Below are 24,660 nucleotides of genomic sequence, written 5' to 3'. Positions count from 1 at the left end.
ATAGTTCATGTCTTGTTTTCTTTTGGCAGTGCACAATAATTAACTCTGAAATGTGCAATTCATTCTATTGATTCTTTGAGTTCCTCTCGCTTATCATGCAAAACTACACTTCAGTTTGCTAAAAAGAACAATACCAGCATTTCAGATTTCAGTTCATATCGCATCATTTCAGATCAATGTTTGCACAAATTATCTTCCAAACACAATATGGGTGCATTTTTATGCAGCTGAAATATTGCTTTTTAACAAACATTTACGTTTACTGTTGTTTTACGGTCTAATCAGATGAGACTCATTAAAAAGGGATATTCTTTTATGGTGATAATACACCATGCAGTAAAGTTATAGTGCCAAACATTTTGTTCGGTGGAGGATGGATGACGACAAAAAAATTTAGGGAGAGCGAGCACTGAGGACATAAAAAAGATTACAGAAATAAGACATAAAAGTTAGAGCCAGAACCTCAGTCAGCTCAGAATACTAATTACTTTTATATCGAACTCTTAAGAGAGAGAGAAAGAGTGAAGGAGAGAGATTCAGACTGGACTCAGATGCATGATTCTGTTCTTAACTACAGCTGATATAGTGGGTAATGAAAGATCACCTGTCACAATTCCACAGCATATTACAGAGAAGATTAAAAGGAAAGACAGAGAGACACTTGAATAAACCTTCAATCTGTCTTGATGTCTCCTAGACTTGGCAAAGTTTTGACACATATTCAAGGACACCGAACAAGAAAGTGTTTCAGTCTGTGTTGTTCACACTTGGTTTGGTTTGGTTCAGGTAAAGTGAATTCTGGTGCGATTGCGATGTTAGTATGGATCATTTGAATAAGTGGTGCGCGCCAAACACGCTTCCGAATGAAATGCTTCGACTGGAATATGAACGCAAGATGGACCAAAGACATCTAAACAAACCAAAAACAGGACGTAATGTCACATTCTGCCCTAAAATGGCAGAATGCTCAAGCACACCTGTTTTTTTTTTCTCGTCGTAGAAGCTATGTTGCCCATTACACACCCTTAGAGTAAAAGTGCTGAGCAACTCTTATATTTAAAGGTGAAGCATTCTGAGCCACAATATCGATTAGCACAAATAACGATCCATAAACTTAGACATAAAAAGAGTAGATCACAAGTAGATCAGCACTATTTTTCTAAGAAAGCAAATTCCCTTATGATTATGCTCAAAGTTAATGGCCCGTATCCTGTATAAATTAGTATTTCAGGTGTCTATATCCTCCTTTTATACCTGTGATTAATTTTAGCTGACGCTGTCTCCATTGTTTTTCATCCTGCTTTGTAACTATAGCCCCTGACTTCCTTAATGAGCACTGAAAGATGCTTCGCTCCCTAGACAACCTCTGATGTCCCTAAGTACAGTGGAACAGGAAGAACAAGAGGAAACAGAGGCTCGGGAAAGGTCATTTAGGACACATCGGTGAATAAGCTCATGAAGACAGATGCTGCTGCGCATATAATCAGGGATTTGATTACACATTGAAATCAAGGACAAATAAAATAAAATAATATATTATATAAAAATAAATTAATGCTTGATATGCCACAAAATTCAAAAAGTTTCCATGAAATATATATTTTTGCAAGAACTGAATGATAAAAAATAAAATAAATGAATTTTTTTGCCAGATACAAATTTGAGTGAAGAAGATTACTAAATAAAAATAATATTTTTTTGTAACATTTGCCACCAAATTGTCATGACTAAGGCAAAAAACAAGTCATGAAACATTATTTCCTTTTCATGAAGTTCTTCAAATGTAATGGTCTGTGTTTTATATCAGACAACCCCCCCCCCCAAATTTTTTTTTTTTTTAAATAAATCATAAAATAAAAATATTTTTGCCAGATTTGCCACAAAAAAAGAATTTAAATATTTATATTTTTTAAGGAAAGTAAATATAAAATATAAATACAATTTCAAACATTAAAATTAATGAAATAACTTTTCATGAAAAATATTTTTGCAAAAACTGAATAAAGATAAAAAAATATGTTTTTTCATATAATATAAATGACTACTGATTCAAATAAAACAACAAGTATTAAATATTAGAATTAACCAAATATATTATTAAGTTTTTGTCACATTTGCCACCAAATTTTCCTGATCAAGGCAAAAAATGTCAATTTTTTTCATTTTTAAGAATTCCTACTAATTTAATGATCCATGTTTTATATCAGACAAAAATCCCAAAAATAAAAGTAAAATAAAATACATTTCAAAATAAAATAAAAATGTATTACATTTTTCCAGATTTATTTAAGAGTTTCAATGATCCTAAAACAGCATTCCGACCTCAGTGTCATCACAACAAGGCCAATTATTCTTATTCCAGCTGAATTACAATGATTATGCAATCCATACAGCTGGACAAAAACCCCTTTATGAACATCTATCTGTACTTTAGTGCGTAAAATGAACCCACATGCGTTGGTCCCCTGCCCACTAGTGCCCCTCTCGGCATGCCAGTAGATGACCTCTGACCCCTCCAGTGGCTGCTGTGTGCATTCCGAACGTGACAGACGCACACGACCCCAGACGGTTGCGAAGAACCCCGCGTGCCTAACTTCACGCTGTTGACGCAAGTGTACAAAGACCATCACTATTTCAACTTGAATAGCTATACATGGCCAGAAACAGGCACACACTCCAAGGATATGATCATGTCAGTGTATGTGTGTGTGTGTGCGTGCGTGTCACATGGCCACAACTCCTTGGGCAACATCAGGGGGCAGATGTTTATGCACCGGAATGAGACAGCAATTAAGCTAATGAGGCAGGTAACTAATGGAGCCATCGCTTTGAATGAAGATGCTAATTAATAGCCTTTATGATAGTGCTTCATCACCTCCCGTGGCTCTGTTGCATTGTGGGACGTCTTAATTACACTTCACTTCCCTCCTCATTTACAAAGAGATGAATTTTGAGATTTATTCTGACAGTATCTCTGGTCTTGGATGTATCATGTATGATATAACTTTGGTATCATGACAGGTTTTTTTTTTCTCCTGTTTTATTCTTTTTTTGGTTTCCGAAGGTGTAGCCTGTGCATCTTTTTGTTTGCTGCATGCCGGTTCGGGGAAATGATGGACTCTGTGCAAATAGCACAAACAGTCTCTATGTGCCCTACTTACAGACAAGGTTTCCATCTCTAAAACAAACTCAGCTGGTTGTTTGTGCTGTAGAGAATGTTAAAGCCATGGAGCATGTTGTGGGTGAGTTGGGATTAATGTACTTGTCTTTGGTTCGCTGGTCACCCTTATTTGTGGAAAAGAGAGACACACAAAGGATCTAAATTTACCATTTGTGTTTTACTTAAAGAGCCCATATCAAGAAAAACAGCTCTTTGGAAATAAAACTATGTAGATATACTGTAACTTTTATAACACTCCCTCCACAGTTGGTGTGGGAATTATGACTTTTAGTTGGGTCAACTTATTTTCAAGGAATTTTAAAAGAGTCATTTCGGGCACAATACATCTTGCACAACCCAAAATAATTTGTAGGCACCAAACTATATATATAAAAAATGTTGTTTTTTTTAAATTGTGAAATATTATTACAATTTAAAATAACTAATAAAAACTATTTTCATGTATTTTAAAATATATAACTTATATAGCATACAAAATACTGACCCCAAACATTCATAACCCTTTATGAGGCAAGTAACCATATTTAGTCACTTCCGCACACATTCAAAATGCCCTCCCCCTGTCATGTGGTTTTCTCTCAGCCAATTAGGGGAGATCAAGCTATCTGACAGATATTGACATCAAGGCATCTGACCAATCAGCAGTGGCCTGGAGCACCTCAAACACAGCCATCTTGCAGAAATCATAAATATTGCTTTTTTGAACCTGCCTTCTCCCACAGCTATAGTAATAACATCATAACTAAACATGGTAAGTTGATGTAACTCACAAATTATTTGGTTGAATAGTTGTGTTAAAGATTAAGATTGTTGTTATTTGCATAGCATTTGTAAAAATTAGCTTAATGTTTGGCTGAAAACTAAATGCACCATATTTGATCATATGCCCCGTTTACCTAAGACTAGCAAGTGTCCATTTTTAGACATATGCCTTATGAATGTCTGTTTTTTTTTTATTATAGTTAAATGGCATAAACAGGTGCTTATTGTTAGTGCGAGGCCTAGTCCTGTGTGAATTGATTTTAATTACTGAATATTGGTTTGTGATAAAACACAATTATGAGCAAATATAAGCTCATGACCATAGGTTAGAGTAGGAACGTAGATCGACCGGAAAATCAAGAGCTTCGCCTTGCAACTCCTTCTTCACCGCGACAGACCGGTACATCAACCGCATTACTGCAGAAGCTGCACCGATCCGTCTTCAATCTCCCGTTCCATCCTTCCCTCACTCATGAACAAGACCCCAAGATACTTGAACTCCTCCACTTGAGGCAGGAACTCTCCACCAACCTGAAGTGGGCAAGCCACCCTTTTCCGACTGAGAACCATGGCCTCAGATTTGGAGGTGCTGATTCCCATCCCAGCCGCTTCACACTCGGCTGCAAACCATCCCAGTGCATGCTGAAGGTCCTGGCTTGATGGGGCCAGCACGACAACATTATCCGCAAACAGCAGAGATGAAATCGTGTGGTCCCCAAACCTGACACCCTCCGGCCCCTGGCTGCGCCTATAAATTCTGTCCATAAAAATTATGAACAGAACCGGCGACAAAGGGCAGCCCTGCCAGGAGTCCAACATGCACCGGGAACAAGTCTGACTTATTGCCGGCAATGCGAACCAAGCTCCTGCTCCGGTCGTACAGGAACTGGGTAGCCCTTAGGAAAGGGCCCCGGACCCTGTACTCACAGAGCACCCTCCACAAGATGCCAGTATCAGTACCTCAAGACAGAGATGTCTATAAATAAATGTTCCTTGCAGTTTGTGCATATAATAAATAAATGTTCCTTGCAATTTATTTACCAATGTTTGTGTGTGTTTGTGTCATATTGTTTTTTAAATTCACTCTCGGTAATTTATTTTACCCTAGACAGGCAAGTGCTCATATATGGTAACTTCATTGACCTTGATTTGCAATGCAAAGATGAAAAAAATTAAGAACATTTTTTTTTGTTTAAATGTCCCTTAACATCCCCCATTAGCTTTCTGTGATTAAAATTTAGAATTTCCAAATATTTCAATGAGTGCCTTATAAAGGGATAAAGGCCCACCCAGTCTTTGTAAAGTAACAAACCTCTCAAACAGCCTCTAAGGGTCAGGGGAAAAAACTTAAGGGGAAAAAAATTACCATTCTCACACATTATAGGTGGACACTTCCCTGGCATGCTTCATAATATTCCACGTTTTGAAGTGCATAGGGGATCTCATTCATAAAACAGAGAGCAGAACAACAGATGCATTGTGGGCCGACGGTTGTTCTTTCCATTTCCCGTCTAGCTCCATTTTTCTGAAAGCCTAACCTTGGTGTGTAGGCTGGAGAGATGAACAGAGACAGAATAAGTTTGGAAGGGTTAGGCTAAATCTTGGACAATGAAAATCACATGCTGTACTGCTTATGAATATTTAAATACCGTTTTGAACAGTATTCAAAAGCTGTTTGTTTCTTCTTCTTTTTTTTTAGATCACTAAATATGCGGAAATATGGCAAAATACATTTGAAGTACTCTTGCTTTCTTTGTGCAAAAAGAGGTTCACCATAGGAAGACAGGCTGATTTTTTAGGAAGAGTCCTTTTCTTAATATCTTAGAAATACATGCTTGAAGAAGCAAAGAACGAGCAAGGTCTTTTAAGGCAAAGCTGTTTTTACAAACTTTTCTTACATTAACATCTTGTGCCGACTTTCACAAAATGACTGCATGCATACGATCAAAAGCAGCCCTGGTTTGCATACTCTCAGATTATTCATAGGCTTTGAAGCCACTGATATCAAACAGGATAATTTTCCTTACTGTTTGACTTAGTCAATAAGTTGCACTGAAGTACAGCAGTTTCTTGTGAAAAATAGTCTAATGCAGAATTTAGATGACTACACTGTTTCAGCATTATAGGCCATTGGGGTTTTTTCTTACGTTATCTTGGGAAACTTTTTCCATTATAAGCATTTTCAAAGCTATATAAAACAAACTATAATCCATGTCTTTTCAGAAATAATTGAAAACACCTTTAAAGAGTAAAATGCATTATAAAAAATAATAAAACCCATACAAATTGGGTATTGATCATGTGTTTAACCTTTAAATGTGAAAATGTCTAGGTAGGCATGATAGATAGATAGAACAATAAACGATAGAGTGATAAAAGACAGACAGATAGATAGATAGATAGATAGATAGATAGATAGATAGATAGATAGATAGATAGATAGATAGATAGATAGATAGATAGATAGATAGATAGATAGATAGATAGATAGATAGATAGATAGATAGATAGATAGATGGAAAAATAAACGATAGAGTGATAAAAGACATGGATGGATGGATGGATGGATGGATAGATAGATAGATAGATAGATAGATAGATAGATAGATAGATAGATAGATAGATAGATAGATAGATAGATAGATAGATAGATAGATAGATAGATAGATAGATAGATAGATAGATAGATAGATAGATAGATAGAACAATAAACGATAGAGTGATAAAAGACAGAGATGGATAGATGGATAGATGGATGGATGGATCGATGGATGGATGGATGGATGGATGGATGGATGGATGGATGGATAGATAGATGGATAGAACAATAAACGATACAGTGATAAAAGAGAGATAGATAGATAGATAGATAGATAGACAGATAGATAGATAGATAGATAGATGGATAGATGGATAGAACAATAAACGACAGAGTGATAAAAGACAGACAGATAGATAGAAAGATAAAAGCCTGCTTTGTTAAACAGCAAACAATAGTCTGTTTCTCATTAGATGAGTGCAGAATACATAGCAGATCGTCTTCTCTCTGCCTCCGCATGAAGACAGTCAAAACATGATTTGAATCTTCTGTCTGGTGTGGTGTCAGTGGTTTCTCCTGTAGCACTGCAAGACGTTGCCATAGAGACCTCTGAGACCAGCACACATACGTGGAACTATTTTGACTAGTTCTGCGCATATAGAAAATAGTTCATGGCAATGATTAAATAATATGCAAAGAAAAGACAAACGCTGCTCTTTCATGGTTGAATGTCTGGTTATCGTGTCAACAACAGGCTGTCATAACAGTCTCTGACTCATGTCTGCCTTTCCATTTACTCTTCAAATACTCAGCAGTGGCTCTGAGGGGGAAAGCAGATCAAAAGCAGGAGTATATCCTGAGTTTTGATGTTACCAGGCCATCAGAGGTCTTATAAATCCGGTTTGCACATGGGTTTGATTTATATTGTGGTGATTCGCATTAATGCACTTACTTTGTCATGGCAAAGCATGTCTGAGCTCACATGACCTCTTATTGCTTTCTCGCTCATACACACAGAAGTAAACACTGACACACACTTCATGCTCGAAAAGCACTAGTCCAGACATAGTGAGGGATTAACCCACAGAAAACTCATGAATGACATTCAATCACTAATTCAACTAATTTGACAGAAACATGTGTGCACTTGACCCACAAACCGCTTTAGGGACTTTGAATGGCGGCTTATTTACAATGAATTATCGTACAAATACTGTAGATTACAGACAAACAAGTCCATTCACGCAAAACACTATTAAGGGAAATTGTTCTAAAATAAATTACAGAGGGATTTATTTCTTATAATATTTACAGGTGAAACTCGAAAAATTAGAATATTGTGATTATATATAGAATGTAGAATATTATAATTTGATTATGGCTTACAGCTTATGAAAACCCCAAATTCAAAATCTCAGAAAATTTGAATATTACATGAAACCAATGGAAAAAAAAGGATTTTAAATACAGAAATGATGGCCCTCTGAAAAGAATAATCATGCATATGTATATACAGTAGTTATATATACTAAATATATTAGTTTCACCTTTTAATTTGAATTACTGAAATACACAAACTTTTACACGATATTCAATTTTTTTCGAGTTTCACCTGTATGATGTAATATTAGACAAATAAAAATCATAATGCAAATATTATAATAATAAAGGAAATATGATAAGAATAATAATTAGAATAGTAATAAATAATTTAATTATTAAATTTATTACATAATATTATAAAGTTATACATTAAATATTATTATAAAATTACATTAAATATTATAAAATGTTTACTTTATGAAAGTAAAAACTAAATATGATAAATGTAAAAGTAAATATTATAATAAATAAACCCCTTCTTAAAACTTTATACTAACAGTAAAGTGTTACAAATGCTAAAGTGTATTAAAGTAAATATTACAATGCAATATTACAATTATAAAGCAAATGGTGATTGTAACAAAGGTTATATAAGATAAGATAAATAATAGCTATATATTTATTTAGTAATACTTATAGGAAATATTTTTAGAAAATAAAAGAACATATTATAAAATGTTTACTTTAAACAATTTATGTTAAATTTTGATAAATGTAAATCTAAATATTATGATAAATCTATATACCACAGCAAAATATTAATAATACCAAAGTATATTAAAGTAAATAGTATGATGCACATAATTATAAAGTATATGATAACCATAATAAAGACCATAATAATAAATAATTAAGTAATAGTTATTATATTGGCTTCATAATATTATAACATTACACATAATAATATTATTAGAACATTATAGTAAATATTATAAAAATATTATGATGAATAAATCACTTTGTTATACCATATTATTTATTAGAATATTTACTTATAATACTTACTGCACTATTTGTACGAAAACATGGGCAAAAAATGTCATTGCAAGGTTTATTTTCAACAGAACTAAAAGTAGAACACGCTTTAGTATTTTGATAAAAGACGTTCTCATATATGTGTAAATATTTGCCAGTGGATTCTAGAAGAGCTTCACAACATCGATCCTTTCTTACGTATTTTAACAACCCCAAACATGCTCGTCTGAAGAACTTCAAAGACTCTGGATTCCTTTAAAAGGCGTATTCAGTGTCCTTTGACAGCTTTGTCAACCAAACCCTGAATGAAGACGCTGCCTACCCTTGAAATCCAATATCTGACAACTGACGAAACCTGCGACAAGCTCCACCAGAGCATTAAACATGAAAATTAAAGCAGAACATGGAACTTCAAAGATAGAGAGGAGACAAACCTTAAAATGCAGACGTGAAGGTATAAATTTAATATTCCTCTGGGCAAAGAGCCCGTCTTCCTCTCTGTGGAGGCACAAGACAGGACGGTTTTAAGGGAGATTTATGGAACCTTCTCAAATTCCCGCCTGATTCCACAGCAAACACTTTTGTCCACCTACTCAAGACCAGCTGCATGACCTCGAGGATAAAAATCTCCATTGTTGGACGAGGAACCGAGACAAGTCATCATTCAGGAGAGGTTGATGAGAGGTATGAAGTAGGTCACTCTTTCTTCACCTCTCTTGTTTGGGCCTTGCTATGAGATTTGAACTTGGAGGATTGTCGTGGTATTTGCGTGTGAATGAACTAGCTAAAATGTATGGAGTGTAAACAATGTAATGTGGTTGCATGTAAAGACGTGAAAAGAATTCTCTCACCAAAGCCTTGGTCTCGTCCTCGTCCTTGTAGTAGTGCAGCTGGTCTCCTCGGAGGACGAACCAACGCGTGTGCCAGGTCTTCACGAAACCTCCTTGCTTCCGGAGCCATCCGCATCGCAGGACGTCCTGCCTGGCAGACCCGCGCCCGTGTTGAGGGCTGTTGCCCGCGCTGCCAGCCTGCTCTTCCATCACCGATCCGGAAAACCTCCCTGTACCCGAGACAGAAGGCGAGACGGTATTGTTTTAGCATCTGATACAAATGAAAGCGTGATAAAAGTCACATGACTAACCTCTAAAGCAGGTGTTTTGGTATTAACACAGAGGAAGGGCGGTATCGTTGCCCTGCTATGACATCATACCGCTCACTCCATCCATGCGGCATTTGCATTTGTCAAGATAAGCAAATTCTCAGAATACATTAGTTTGGCTTCTAAGGTAGAGCTACCCAACTAACTATTTGTTCAGATGTAAGAGATATAAAAATGTCAGATATAAAATGAAATGGTCTCTACTTCATAATAGTATAAAGTTACATGTCTGTCTATATATATGTATATATATATATATTTTTTTTAAATAATACAATAAAGTATTATTTAAAACTAAAGCAAATAATAAAATAAATATTATAATTATAAAAAAGATTACTAAAATAAAGAAAATATTATACTAATAATAATAATATAATTGAAATGTAATTATTATATTTACTTAATATAATATTTGGCAGACGCTTTTATCCAAAGCAACTTACAACATTATACATTATAGTAAATATTATTAAAAAGTAAAGTGAATATTATATTATGTTCAACACAGCTGCATTTACTTTAAAAAAAATACAGTTAAAGTTCATTTGTGGAATATAATTCAAATTTTACTTTTACAACTTAACTTTTACAACTATTACAACATTCTATTTTAAATATTTTAAAATGTAACTTAATCCTGTGATGGTAAAGCTGAATTTTCACCAGACATTCTTTGTTTTCAGAATTCTTTGATGAATAGAAAGTTCAACATAAGAGCATTTATTTAAAACAGAAATATTTTGTTATAATAAATCATTACTCTCACCTAACCAATTTTATGCATCCTTGCAGAATAAAAGCAAAATAATAATAAAAAATCTTACTGTCTCCAAACTTTTGAATCTTAGTCAATGTATGTGAGACAAACATTCCATGTATGCATGTGTGTGTGTATATATATATATTTTTTTTTTCCTGACCTCTGACCCCACTGGCTTTATGTTGTGACTGACCGACATTAACTTTCACAATGATGACCACAAGATCTTTGCAAGTTTTTGTTTCATGAGCTCAAGTAGCGAAGAATATAAGCTCAAAAGCTCAGCAAATCTGTGGTCACCAGATTCTCCTCAACCACTCACTCCCCAGCTCTCCCTTTACATTTTCTATCTCACCTTGCCAAAAGAAAACTCATATGTTGGATTAAGACTGTGTGTTTTCATGAGTCTACGAGATCACCAGACCTTCCACAGCAACATTCTGCTCAAGAGATTAAAAACATTGCCACACACAGAGCCAGGAGACGCCGTCCAGGAATAAAGCATTAAAAATTCAACATCTAAACAGTTGCTGCTTTTGCTGGGAGCTGGAGTTATAAGCATGTATCTGTCCACCACAAGTGCTTCAGCAAAGAGAGACAAGACTTGGAATCACATATCTGCCAAACGGGGCAGTCGGCCAAACACCTGACGTTCATTTAAGTCACTGTCTGACCGCCAGACATGAAGGGATGAAATCAAAAAAGAGTGTTTATGATTTTAGATTAAATCTTTCAGACAAGGAGGGGTGGAAGGTTCTGCCAAGCTAGAATCTTCATGCTAGTGCCCATCGAGACATCAAGATTATGTCACGCGTGTCAGTGTAGATTTGTTACTCACTGCCTCAGCATGTGTGTGATGTTTGCTGTTTGTGCGTGTGCTAGTGTGTGTGTGGGAAACCATTTCCTTTGAGTAAGTTTGTATTTCTCCCATTCAAATCAAAGAGTGGCACTGAACTTTCAACTGAGGAAACATTCATCACATTTGCTTTTTTCCTCAGTACGACCTCCTTCTTGTAGAGCAGAACAGAGTCTGTCTGCTGCTTTCAAATCTCTGTGGTGTTGTTGTTGTTGTACCAGACAATTTTCCTATCTTCCTAGAAAGCGTTTTAAGTGCCGTAGGTGCACTCTTGACTATTCAAAACATTAAAACTGTGCTGAACAAGACAAAATATGCAAAAAAAATTCACCCAGTATTTACATGTAAGTTTTGTGTTTTTTAGAGTACCAAAACATTAGCTTAGCAACATGCTAACGTTAGAATCAAGTCTGTGTGTTACGTAGAAAATTAACATAAAAGTCTGTGTGTGTGTGTGTGTGTGTGTGTGTGTGTGTGTGTGTGTGTGTGTGTGTGTGTGTGTGTGTGTGTGTGTGTGTGTGTGTGTGTGTGTATTAGTTTGATACAATTATTCACAATATTCACGATTGACAGCACTAACATACACTTCCAGTCAGAACTTTGGGGTCTGGCGGAATTTTTGTTTTTGAAAAACAGTCTCTAATGCTTAACTTAATCAAAGCTTAATTTTCAGCATCATTACTCCAGTCTTTAGTGTCAAACGATCCTTCAGAAATCATACTAATATGATGATTTGCTGCTCAAGATTATTATCAATTTTGTTATGCTGCTTAAAATATCTGTGGATTTTGTAGACATTTCAAAAGAGCAGCATTTTTTTTAATAGAAATCATTTGTGAAATTATAAATGTCTTAACTCTCACTTTTGATCAATTTAATGCATCCTTTTTAAATGAAAGTATTAATTTCTTTCTTTAAAAAAAAAATTCTTACTAACCCAAAACATTTGAACAGTAGCATAGTTAAGATTCAGATTCAGAATCAAGATGCTAACTATTGGAATCATAATTTTTTACTATGAACCTTCAAATGTGCAAACCTAATCTTGTCATTATCTTTCATAACCCTGAGAAGATTACTTCAGGATTTATTATCTGATTTTGAGGTGAACCGCATCTGCTGAAGAACCGCTAAGCTTCATGCTGAGAAAAATAGATGACACATGCAGAGGGAAAAAGTGTAAAGAAGTAATCCTCTTGTTCGTGTCATATTTAGAGGTCAAGGCTTATTTTGTCTTGCGCTGGGCTTCATTAATGATTCAGACAGTGGCAGAGCTAGAACATGTTGAGCCCCAGACAGGATTTTGAAATACCGCCCCTGCATCTAATTTCCTCAAACAGCTTCGGAAATGAACTCAGATGATGGTGTTGCTCAATGCTGACGGCACTGGAGACAAAAAAAGAGGTTCAAACGGGGACATGCACACACTGTTTTCCCTTATTTTCCTTCAGCAGGAAGCTAAAATTATGTAAGTATCAATAACAACTCAAAACTATAAGTAAGCAACGTTTTTATCCCAGAAATCACTGCACTTAAAACTAAAGGTTACAAAAAGGGGTTTTCACAGCAAAGCCAATAATACCTTTCATGACGTGTGTAATATAGCTGTTTGTGAATGTAAAAGGTCTGCAAAGTTTTAAAGAACAAAGACAAATAAAGTTATTGTCTCTTAAAAGAAAGAATCGAGTTGAGTCGGCCTACTTAACAATGTAACAAATTTGCATAATGCCAGCATAAAGTCTTCATTGGCCGCCTGCGAACAATGTCTACTTTGACCCGCCCTTAAACACTAGCTGTAGCTTAGGCCTGGAAGAGTTTGGTCCTTGTTGTGGACATGTCGAGAAGATGCTTTTTTCAGATCCACTTTGCATGCACTTCAAAAGGATCAATACTCGCGCTGGAATTGATTTCGAAAACCGACACCATTGTTCGTATCACAGAGTATCAAGTGCTGAGGAAGACTCCGGAGATTAAATTTAGATATGGTAATGGGCGTTTCATTTCCATGTTTGAAATTGGTAGACCAATCACAACAGACTGGGCCAATATGACCAATCAGAGCAGAGTAGATCAATCACAACAGACTGAACCATCTGACCAATCAGAACAGAGTAGATCAATCACAACAGACAAGACCATCTGACCAATCAGAGCAGAGTAGATCAATCACAACAGACTGGGTCATCTGACCAATCAGAGCAGAGTAGATCAACACAACAGACTGGGTCATCTGACCAATCAGAGCAGAGTAGATCAATCACAACAGACTGGGCCATCTGACCAATCAGAGCAGAGTAGATCAATCACAAAGGACTGGGCCATCTGACCAATCAGAGCAGAGTAGATCAATCACAACAGACTGGGTCATCTGACCAATCAGAGCAGAGTAGATCAATCACAACAGACTGGGTCATCTGACCAATCAGAGCAGAGTAGATCAATCACAACAGACTGGGCCATCTGACCAATCAGAGCAGAGTAGATCAATCACAAAGGACTGGGCCATCTGACCAATCAGAGCAGAGTAGATCAATCACAACAGACTGGGTCATCTGACCAATCAGAGCAGAGTAGATCAATCACAACAGACTGGGTCATCTGACCAATCAGAGCAGAGTAGGCTCGCAGAAAGTAGGGGTTTAGAGAGACCGAATCTTCGAACAAACCATTTCAGACCCTTTGAGAAATGAGGTGATGTGCAATGTATTATTAGAAAATGAAAATGTTTTTTTACCTTGGATGCATGTAAACATATTGTAGGAGACCTCCAAAACAAAATTAGGAATTTTTAAAATAGCATAATAGCGTTTTTAAGAGTGTTTGAGAGTGATTGAGCAAAATTGACATAACTTTGACTGATGACAACTTTTGCGATCTCTTTCAGATGTACAAATTGAAAGTCTGATTCATTCTGAATTAGTTCATTGACATGGTTCATGCACATACATGAACTGATTCAAAGAATAATTCAAATGACTCCACAGAATTTTATACGATGAATTATGAGTTGCATTTTGTGTAAATTTATCTTCTGAGAAAGTAGCTGGACTATAACGTTATAATACTGTAGTGTTGTTTCCTGCAGTAAAAGTAATTTCACAGTGAGAAAAGCAGCACTGCCACATTATCATATGCACAGAGGTGGCGGTGTGTGTAAGTGTGTGGGTTACGATGAACTCCAGATGTGGAGCCTGCTCGACTGCCGCCATGTGCTTAGCAAGTGCAGGGCTGTGGAGCAGAGAGAGACCCTTGCTGATGGCTCTGATGTACTGCCATCACACACACTAAAGCTATGTTTGGAATCGCATACTGTCACACTACTCGTATTATTTCTGCAGCACTCAGCATGTAAACTGGGCAATATGCAAATTTTCAATATGCATGGAATATCCAGATGACACTAAATTTGCCAAAATACACAGCATACAGCTTGAGCACACATTGCATGGAATATATGCCAGATTGCAATGTACAATTGACTTTACATTTCCAAAAGTGAACCCAAAGCATTATCAGCCACAATTTTTTCTTGAATTATTATCTAATCTGACTGCCCAGAGTTTAGGTTAACATGAACTCAAAATTGACCCTATTTATTTCCATAATGCATTTTTTTTTTTCATTTGTGTGTATTATTCCAAAAAACAACACATGAACTTTAGGGAAAATAATATTATGCTGACTTTCGAGATGAAATGTCCTGTGAGTGGCGCTAAATGTGCGTTCAGTTTTATCCGAAAAAATTAACATGAATCTATCAATGTTTTATATTTTCTTGGTTGTTATATGCATTGCGGCATTTCGGAATTGTAATGTCCAGTCACAGCTGCTAAAAGGTTAGTGCTCTATCGCATTTGAAAATAACTTCCCACCCACACTAAATTGTATCCTAAATCTAACCGATAAATGAAACCAAACCAAACGTAAGATAAAAAAAAAAACATTTGTTGAATCAATCATCCCATGCTTCTACAAGTCTTTGACTCTGCTGTTTCATAGGATTTATTTGGAAGTACAATGCTATCAGGTGAGCTACCGAGCAAGTTTACTACATCAGAAAAAAACCTACATGGAGCTGGTTATGTAATGCAAATGTAAAAATGTGTTAGAATTAGAGGTCAACTGATATTGGATTTTATCGCTGGCCGATAACAGCTTAATAGTTTTTAAAATGGATTCTGAATGAAAAAAAACATAACAAAATAGTGCTGACCTTTATTGCAAAATTTGCAAACAATTCTGAACCATGAAAATGTACTGTACTTTTTAAATATAAAAAAAAATTGAATTTATTAATTATACCGTGATCTTTATTTACGTTAGTTCATAGTGCATTAACTAATGTTAAAAGACACAACTTAACAATGCACAGTACTTTTACTAACCTTAGTTAATGCTACAAGTGGAATCTTATTGTAAAGTGTTGCCATTTTTATATAAATCTAAACAGTCATGCTTACAGATTGCCATAAATATCTACCCAAAGGCCATAGCATTGAAATTGTATACTCTCTCACTTCTATTTTAGAACACTTGATTATCTAATCAAAATAGCAAAATATGTGTTACAGTGTCGATAAAAAAAAAGAACTGAAAAAGAATGCGTTTCTGATTTCTTTACATGTTTCTGTCTCATGTCACTTGCTTTATATATGCAAATTCACAGCATAACTAATGCATAAAAACGACCAGCTCGATAAAAACTAATGCAAATAGGTGACAACAATCGTGACATTAAACATTTGGGTCAGAATTGTGTGTATTTTATTCAGTTTTAACAGCTTGAGGTAGGCTACTAATGTTAACGTCATTTTGACAATATACCAAGCATATGAGATAATGTGACAACAATGTCGCATACTACAACTTGAGAAGTCATATCTTTGTACAATGTGTAATGTTTCACATACTTTTTTTTTTAAGTATGCAGTCAGGATTTCATTCAGAACATATCCTTACACAAATATATACATAAACCAACGGTTTTAATGACCAGTCTCCAATACAATAGGGCCAGTCTACATAGATGCCATTAATATTTGACTTTTCTAATTCACCTGGTTTGAATGAGTCTATGAATACAGCAGAGCAGAATAAAACTCTTTCAATATGCCAAGTCTTAGGCTCTGTGATATATTAGTGCTGTCTGCTGTCTGTGTGGGGCGTCACTGACGTTTCCCATCTATAAACTGCTCTCTGAAGACCCAACAGCTGTGACAGGGACACTGGCAATGCTCAAAACATCAAACACAGACTCTTACCACAATAATCAGAGACAAAAACTCTATTACATATTACAGAAACAACTTTTATCTCTCTCTCCCAAATAAAAAAAACGGCCTGGATGCGCTGGAGATGCCAAATATAATTTAGAAATGATTTGATTGTTGTTCTTATTAGTGATGCTTGGTGAATAACCACCAAACAAACATTCAGAACACCCTAGCAACTGCAAAACAACATCTCGGCAACCACTCACAACACACTAGCCACTTTGCAGCGAGTTGAAATTTTTCCACAGAAAATGTAACATATAGTTTTCTGTTTGCTTTGTACAAAAGTAACATGAGGCTACATAACACATCCTCATGTATGTAATCATGGAAACACACACAATAGAGAGGTGAATGAAATCTAATGTCTCTGCTGGTCAAGCTACACTCAATTTACCTGTTTGCATAATTTTCTTTTGTACAATTTAGTAAAGCCCTGCTCTTTTCCTTAATTATCATGTCAAACAACTAATGAGGCTAATAGGATAACAAGATAATAGCGGAGGTGACAAGATGGGCGTCGAGTGGGGCGCTTGTCAACAGTATGTGTGTGTGTGTGTGTGTGTGTGTGTGTGTGTGTGTGTGTGTGTGTGTGTGTGTGTGTGTGTGTGTGTGTGTGTGTGTGTGTGTGTGTGTGTGTGTGTGTGTGTGTGGGCGGATAATTGGACTTTTGATGACGGAGACAGACGTGTCCTCCCGCACAGCCTCTCTGTCTGGCATAAAGGAGTTTATTGATGAGCTTCATGAATTAAATATCCCCTACAGTCTGCTAAATAGAAGTGCATTATTAGTACTAATCATCTCCAGTTTTTTCTAGTTTAAAAATTCAGAAAGAAAAACAATGAGGAATAGATATGAAATAATAAAGGAATACATACTTACACGCACATACAGTACATGCATGCATACATTCATACATATATGATACATAGATATCACACATATCTGCATATCAATGCAGATATGAAATTACATGCCATTGTACATGCCATGAAGTCAAGACATAATTTCAGTAGGGGTAAACGATATACCATATCTTTACCATATAGTGTTTTTTATATATTTATCATAGATACAAAATATTGACCAATACCGGGTGTTTTTTTTTCTTTCAAAAAATAATCACTATATATTGGCTTAATTGTGCATGATTATTTCCCCTATTTTTATATTTAGATGACCCCTACCATCATCTAGCGCTCACTTAAATATCTAAAATATACATTTATTATATGTAAAACATGTATTTTATTGAAAAATATTGTTAAATTTTGAAATGTTTTAAATACAGTACATTATGTGATGCCTAAATTACCTTGTAGAATTGATTTTAGTTTTTAATGTTTTTATTTAAATTTGTGTACATTTATCTGTTAATTATCAGCATGTCATATTGTCATGCATACCTATATTTCATAATATGTTACAAATCAGCAATAAAATCTGACAACAACATCATGCTTTTTGCTTCTTTAGCTCAATATATGATAAAGAGCATGCGAACTATAACAAAAATTGTCTCTGTTAACTGCGTGTTCTTTTTATTGTAAAAATAATAATAATAATAATAATAATAATGTATAATTTTCTCCCTTACTCAGCAGTTTGTTTATTTTTTTTAATTCACAATCTGGAATCCTACACTGAATATCTCACACTCTTTGACCTTGGGACTGTGTACGTGTTTGTCTGAGTCTGGTGTGGGAATATGAGAACAATGTCCATTAACAGGAACATGCATACAAGAAAATCTCCAGAGGGAACAAAATCCCATGTTTATGGAAAGGAGAAGATGGCTCTGACTGGGACACACTGATCTAAAACCTACTGAAAATGCATAGTTCGTTTAACTGTGTTATTTGTAGTTAAGACTACATGGTAACCAAACAATAGACCAATGCCTCATCATTAACAAGATTACATTCATAAATATGGTTACTTTACAACAAACTATGATAATTTTGTTATGAAAACAGTAGAGTAAACACAAATTGGTGTTAACACAAAAATCCCTCACTCAAAAATCACCAAAGTCCCTTGCTGCCTTAAATTATAATAATTATTTAGGAATCTATAACATTTCCTCCAAAATATCATATTGTGAGTGATTTGCATCCAAAATACAAATGCCTAACATGTAAATATTCTGAAATTCTTATTCCAGCTCTTTCTTGTTCCTGGCTTTGCTTTTCTCAAAACCTGCGAACCATCTGCAAGGTCCAAGATTCTCATGTACAACCTCCAAGACCAAACTTTTGAAAACCCACAAGTCTGTTCTCATTTTGAACAGCCAACAGTTTAAGTTTAGCTTATTTTTTCAGAGACATTGACACTTTTTCATCCGAGTCTGAATTCTGTTAAACAACCAATGAAGAAAATCAACAGCTTCAAATGTAAGCACCAGCTAAAACACGACTTACTGTACATTCGCAATGACGTTCTATGACCTGAACATCTGTGTTTTTGCAAAGAAGTAAAAGCTCCTCACTGATCTCTGCAGAAACTGCAGCATGATTGTGAAAGTGTAACATTAACATGCAGATCCAGTCATTCACTGCAGTGAATCTTCCGCCAGTGACTCCACACACTTTATGAATCGCTCCTGATCAATCTCAAAGAACAAATAAGCATTTTAAGCCATCCATTTGGAACAAGTAAACAATGGACTCAAAGACCACTGACTTTCATTACAATGGACAGAAAACATGTGCCAACATCAATCAATGAAGAACACAAAGATCCCATCATGGAATGTTATGTTCCGATCTGTTATGTCTAATAGAGGATTTTAAATGCATGTCAATGTCTGACTAAATAAATAAAACATCCTGTTTAGTTTTCTGTAAAGTACATCTCAATCAGATATAATGGATTACTTGACAAGACTTTTCCAGCTAGAACTTGGAAACTAAAGCAGACAGGACAAGTTTTCCCTGAAGATGTCAGTTAAATGTGTCTCTCGCAAACATGGATTTTGTGATTTCAGTCCCAATTACCTATTGTTTTGAGGGCAAACTTGGGCATCCTGCGACAAATTTTATCCCACCTGGACAAAAATCTTTTTAATTCTCTTCATTTATTTTGACTTCCTTTGAAGCTAAAGGTAATTTTCATGTGCGCGTGAATCTTCTGACTACATGGTACATGTTCATTGATATCTTTTCCAACGTGCTGAGTAAATAAGCAAGATGTGTCGTTGTTTATTTGTCTAGCAATAAATATTTCAACTTTAATTCATTTGCTCAGCGAGATCTTCTAAAAAACATCACCACCAGAAAAGTTCATCCTAATGTATACTATGCAATGTGCGCTTAGGAATTGTGATCCGACACATTTTGGACTCTCTTGTAGCATCTGCTCACGCTTAACTCTTTGCTTGCTAAGCATGTTTGCTCTGCACATGGGAATGTGACAGAGCTGAGCACACAGAGCAGGCCTCAGTGTTTGACACGGCTCTGTTTGGCCCTTTATTACTGGGAACCACTTTCTCCAGGTCATAAGAGAAAGAAGAAAAGAGAGAGAGAGAGAGAGAGAGAGAGAGAGAGAGAGAGAGAGAGAGAGCGAGAGAGAGAGAGAGAGAGAGAGAGAGAGAGAGATCAAGATCTGGCCACATGGACTATAATTTTAGGCATTAGGCAAAAAAAAAAAGTTTGGTTCCGGTTGGTTGTCAGTTGAGGTCATGGGTCGGTAGGGACTTTTTTTTTTTTTTTTTTTTCAGTGGCAGCAAGTGATAGAAAGGAAATTATTCATATTATTTTTTTAGTTTTTATTTACAGTAGCGATGGAAAAGCTACTCTATTTTTTCATAACATAGCCTACCTATACATGTAGCCTACTCATACATGTAGCCTACTCTACCACCTTGTGTGTCCCAGCATGTTACACACACACACGCTGATTTTAAATGTGTGCGCGGGGGCAAACGGGACGTCAGACGTCTCGTGAGTTCAGTGTTGGAAAGATCAGTTGTTTTAACCATTCATTAAAACGAATCGGTTCAAATGAGTCATTAGTTCGCGAATTGGACGTGTCATTATCGGACGTGTGCGCGTTGTGTGATTATCCCGGCGGTTAGGACATCCCACAAGATTTGTGTCATCATCACAGAAAACATTTCATCACTGGATAGTTTTTTCTTTTATTTAAAGTGTGGTTTATATGTCAGCTGAATGTGTGGAACGCTTTTCAGAGAAGATAAGGCAACGTATTTTAGCACAATTCCCACCCAGTGGTAATTCAGGAAAAAATAAATCTCCGAATGCTCCACATGAAACTTTAGTCTTCCGACCTTGCCATCGTGTCGATTTATTTTCATTAATATGTGCGAGGGAGAGAGAGCAAGACAGTGCTTAGTTTTGAGACGGTGAAGCCTATACTTTCGCCTGGCTCCGCAGAGAGAGTGCGCGCGCGCGACCGGGGCTCTCTCTCTATCTCTGCTCGTTCAGTTCATGCGCCCTGTCACAAGTGCAGCAGTGCATCTACATGACAACAACGATGTGTGGACGCCCGTGGCTGCCTCGTTTGCTCGCATTGCTGGAGGACAACAGGCTATTCAAATACGGTGCTGTACAAAAACATAAATTATAGTTCGCCTCAAAGTTTTTTATTTATTTATTTATTTATTTAATTTGCATTATTTTTTCCCCAAACTCATAAAATAAATTTGGGTCGCACATAAATTGACAGGGTCGGTCGGAAACCGGAACCAAACAAATTTTTTTCTTATGCCTTATAAGCATGCTGAAACACTATAATGAGGTATCTGAACTATCTGAGGTATCTGGCTAAATTCTAAGGTAGCATCTCATGTATCTTATGCAGATTTCAGAATGCACTGCAATGAGATCAATGAAAATGTTTAGCCAAAATGGTGAATGTATGCAAAATATAATACTAAAACGTAAAAGATCAAATGTAGTTCAAATGGCAAATCAACAATTATTTGTGTTGTATAATTTCACACACACACACACACACACACACACACACACACACACACACACACACACACACACACACACACACACACACACACACACACACACACACACACACACACACACCACACAGACACACACACACACACACACACACACACACACACACACACACACACACACACACACATCATTCTTTCAATGATAAAAAAAAAAAAAAGAAACCTTTATACTTTTATTCAGCAAGAATGCCTTAAATTGATATCGGTCATAGTTTCCACAAAATATTAACCAGCACAAATGTTTTCAAAAATTGATTTTTATAAGAAATGCATATAAAAATTATTTCTAAAGGAACTTGTGACACTGGAGTAATGATGCTGAAAATTCAGTGTAGTGTATATAAGGAAGTGTATTATAGATACTTGAATATCAACTAAAAAACCACTAGAAACCTCCTAGCAGCACCCATTGGTCTTAGCGAAAAAGTTCAGTGCACCAGATTCATCAACTACTTGTGTGCTAAACCAGAACCACTGAAAACCCACAAAACATTGCTTATTAAGGGGCGTTAAGATGGAATAGATGCCATTAATCTGGCATTTTCAGTTTCCCCAAAGGGCAGTAAATCCCTTGAGTGGTCATGCATTCTTTATATCAGGCAGTTCTTCGTGTGCCTATAAGTGAGTGGTCTAAAACAGACACGTCGTGGGCTTTATCCCAGCCATCTGTCTGTCTGTCTGCCTGTCTGTGCTTCAGTCTGACAGCTGCTGGTCACTTCTGTCTACGGCTCCTGACAGCTAATGCTGTCTGCTAATGCTGACGGCCACATTCAGCACAATTGACCGTGAAACACAAAGCCCTGGTACCCAGACCACAAAAGCATTAGAGATATTGATCTCTCAAAAGACAAACAGAAAGTAGAGAGGGGACAGAATTATGCATTTTAGCCACGTTATGACCTTGTGTGTAAGGTTGCGTAACATGATTTTAGCACATGTTTTTTTTTTGGCACATCAAAGCCACAGAGTGCTGTGAGATACGTCTTTCTGACAGTGTGGTCAGGATTCGACTGCACTGCTGTTTGACTGATACTTGTGACATATGAATCAAGAGAGTATGATGTAGGGCATGCTGCTTCCTTTCACCTATTTTAGAAGATTTAGCAAAAGTATGGTTCCACTTCCTGTTTCTATTTTAACTCACATCAACATTCAATACTCTCATTTCAAGAGATTTTAGATTTTTTTTAATATGTCAGGAGTTACACTACCATTTAAATGTGCAAATTAGTGGTTTTTATTCAGCAAGGGATCAAAAGTAACAGTAAAAGAAAAAACGTTTTATATGTATTACAAAAGATTTACATTTGCATTTATATCAAAATCAAAGGAATATTTCACCCCAAAATGAAAGTTTTATCATAATTTACTCACACCTCACTCCACGCTGCTGTTTTATATAGAATGAAAGTGGATGGAGACTGGACCTGTTAAGCTCCAAAAAGAATTAAAAACTACCATACAATGCAAGTACCGTCAGTATGGCTAATTCAACTAACTGTTTTAAAAAAAATTTAAAGTAGCCTATTTTAGGAACTTGGTGGTCGTTCTGCATAACTTTTGTGTTTTAAAGAGTAGATTAAACATTCTAATGTTTTAATCATTACATCGAGTATGATGACAGAATTTTCAAGACTGGTGAACTTTAATGAGAAATTAAAAAAGGTCATATATAAATATCTTTCACATTTCCACAAGTCAAGTTCTAAATAGCATAATGCCATATGGTTATTAAAATAAACTCCCCTTGATGAATCCTTCTTACATCTGTGCAAAACCACACATCTAGGCATATGACTGTCTGAGTCATGTGGGGAACTTTTAGCAGAAGTGGTTGGTAAGTCGATGGGTGTTGGCCTCGGAAGAAACTCACTGGCTTTTTTCATACAAACAAGGGAGAAAAAAACTTGCTAAAATCAGCAATTTTGGACACCTAGCCTATATTGTTAAGGATTGTGATGATGATACTGCAGGCACCCTCAGATTGGGATTGATTTGGCTCTGATTTTGGAGTTCAATGGGCCGCCTGACTGACTCTTTTTTTTTAGGTTCAGACGGTTTAGACAAGTTAGACCATATTCTTAGTCTCTAGACCTTTACTGCTCTCACAACTAGGTGAGAAACGTTTGCCAAACCTAGAACTTTGCAAACAACAATTCAAGACAGTTGCCTTCTGTAGTGTCTTTCAAACTATAAAGATATCATTCAACTTGTTCTGGGAAAAATTCACAAGCTGTGTTGTTTTAGCATCTGATTCAGTAAAGAAATTATAGCAAAAAAAAATGCACAGCATTGGCTCTTAAAGTGTCAGTTCACCCTAAAATTAAAATTCTGTCATCAATTATGACGTTCCAAACCCATAAGACTTTGTTCATCTTTGGAACACAAATGAAGATATTCTTAAAGAAATCTGAGAGATTTATATCCCTCTATTGAAAGTCTATGAAGTCTATGAAAAAAACAAAACATGAATTGAGCAGCTTAATCCAAGTCTTCTGAAGAGACATGAACGCTTTAGATGAACAGATTTAATTTAGGCTTTTATTCACACATAAACTTTGATCAGCCAACATACTTAAGCACTTAAATATGGTAAACAGAAGCTCAACTCTACTTGCTCAAAACGCAAAAACAAACCAATAATTCTGTCGTGACAACTCTCGGGAGATTGGTATGTAGTAGAGATTGGCATGGTAATGGATATGGCAATGTTAATGTGTTTAGTCTTGGCCCAAGTACAGAGACTTGCTACTGCCAATAGCTTCACAGC

At 36.0% G+C, this 24,660-nt stretch overlaps 1 protein-coding gene across 3 annotated transcripts in view; it reads right to left on the bottom strand.

Annotated features, from left to right (window-relative positions):
- arhgap24 (Rho GTPase activating protein 24) overlaps nucleotides 1-24,660 on the bottom strand; it is a 134,177-nt gene that overhangs the window by 95,459 nt on the left and 14,058 nt on the right. For all 3 annotated transcript variants that reach the window (XM_077194156.1, XM_077194157.1, XM_077194155.1), the window contains one exon: nucleotides 9,692-9,900. In XM_077194156.1, coding sequence (XP_077050271.1) covers nucleotides 9,692-9,880 — 189 coding nt within the window. In that variant the 5' untranslated portion in view covers nucleotides 9,881-9,900. The remainder of the gene's footprint in view (nucleotides 1-9,691; nucleotides 9,901-24,660) is intronic.

The sequence above is a fragment of the Siphateles boraxobius genome, unplaced genomic scaffold (assembly GCF_051911475.1).
Source record: "Siphateles boraxobius isolate OS27281-9 unplaced genomic scaffold, OSU_SipBor_1 11, whole genome shotgun sequence".
In the NCBI taxonomy this organism is placed as follows: Eukaryota; Metazoa; Chordata; class Actinopteri; order Cypriniformes; family Leuciscidae; genus Siphateles; species Siphateles boraxobius.
Note: the sequence above shows the minus strand (reverse complement) of the source record. Positions and strands in the feature narration are given on the sequence as shown.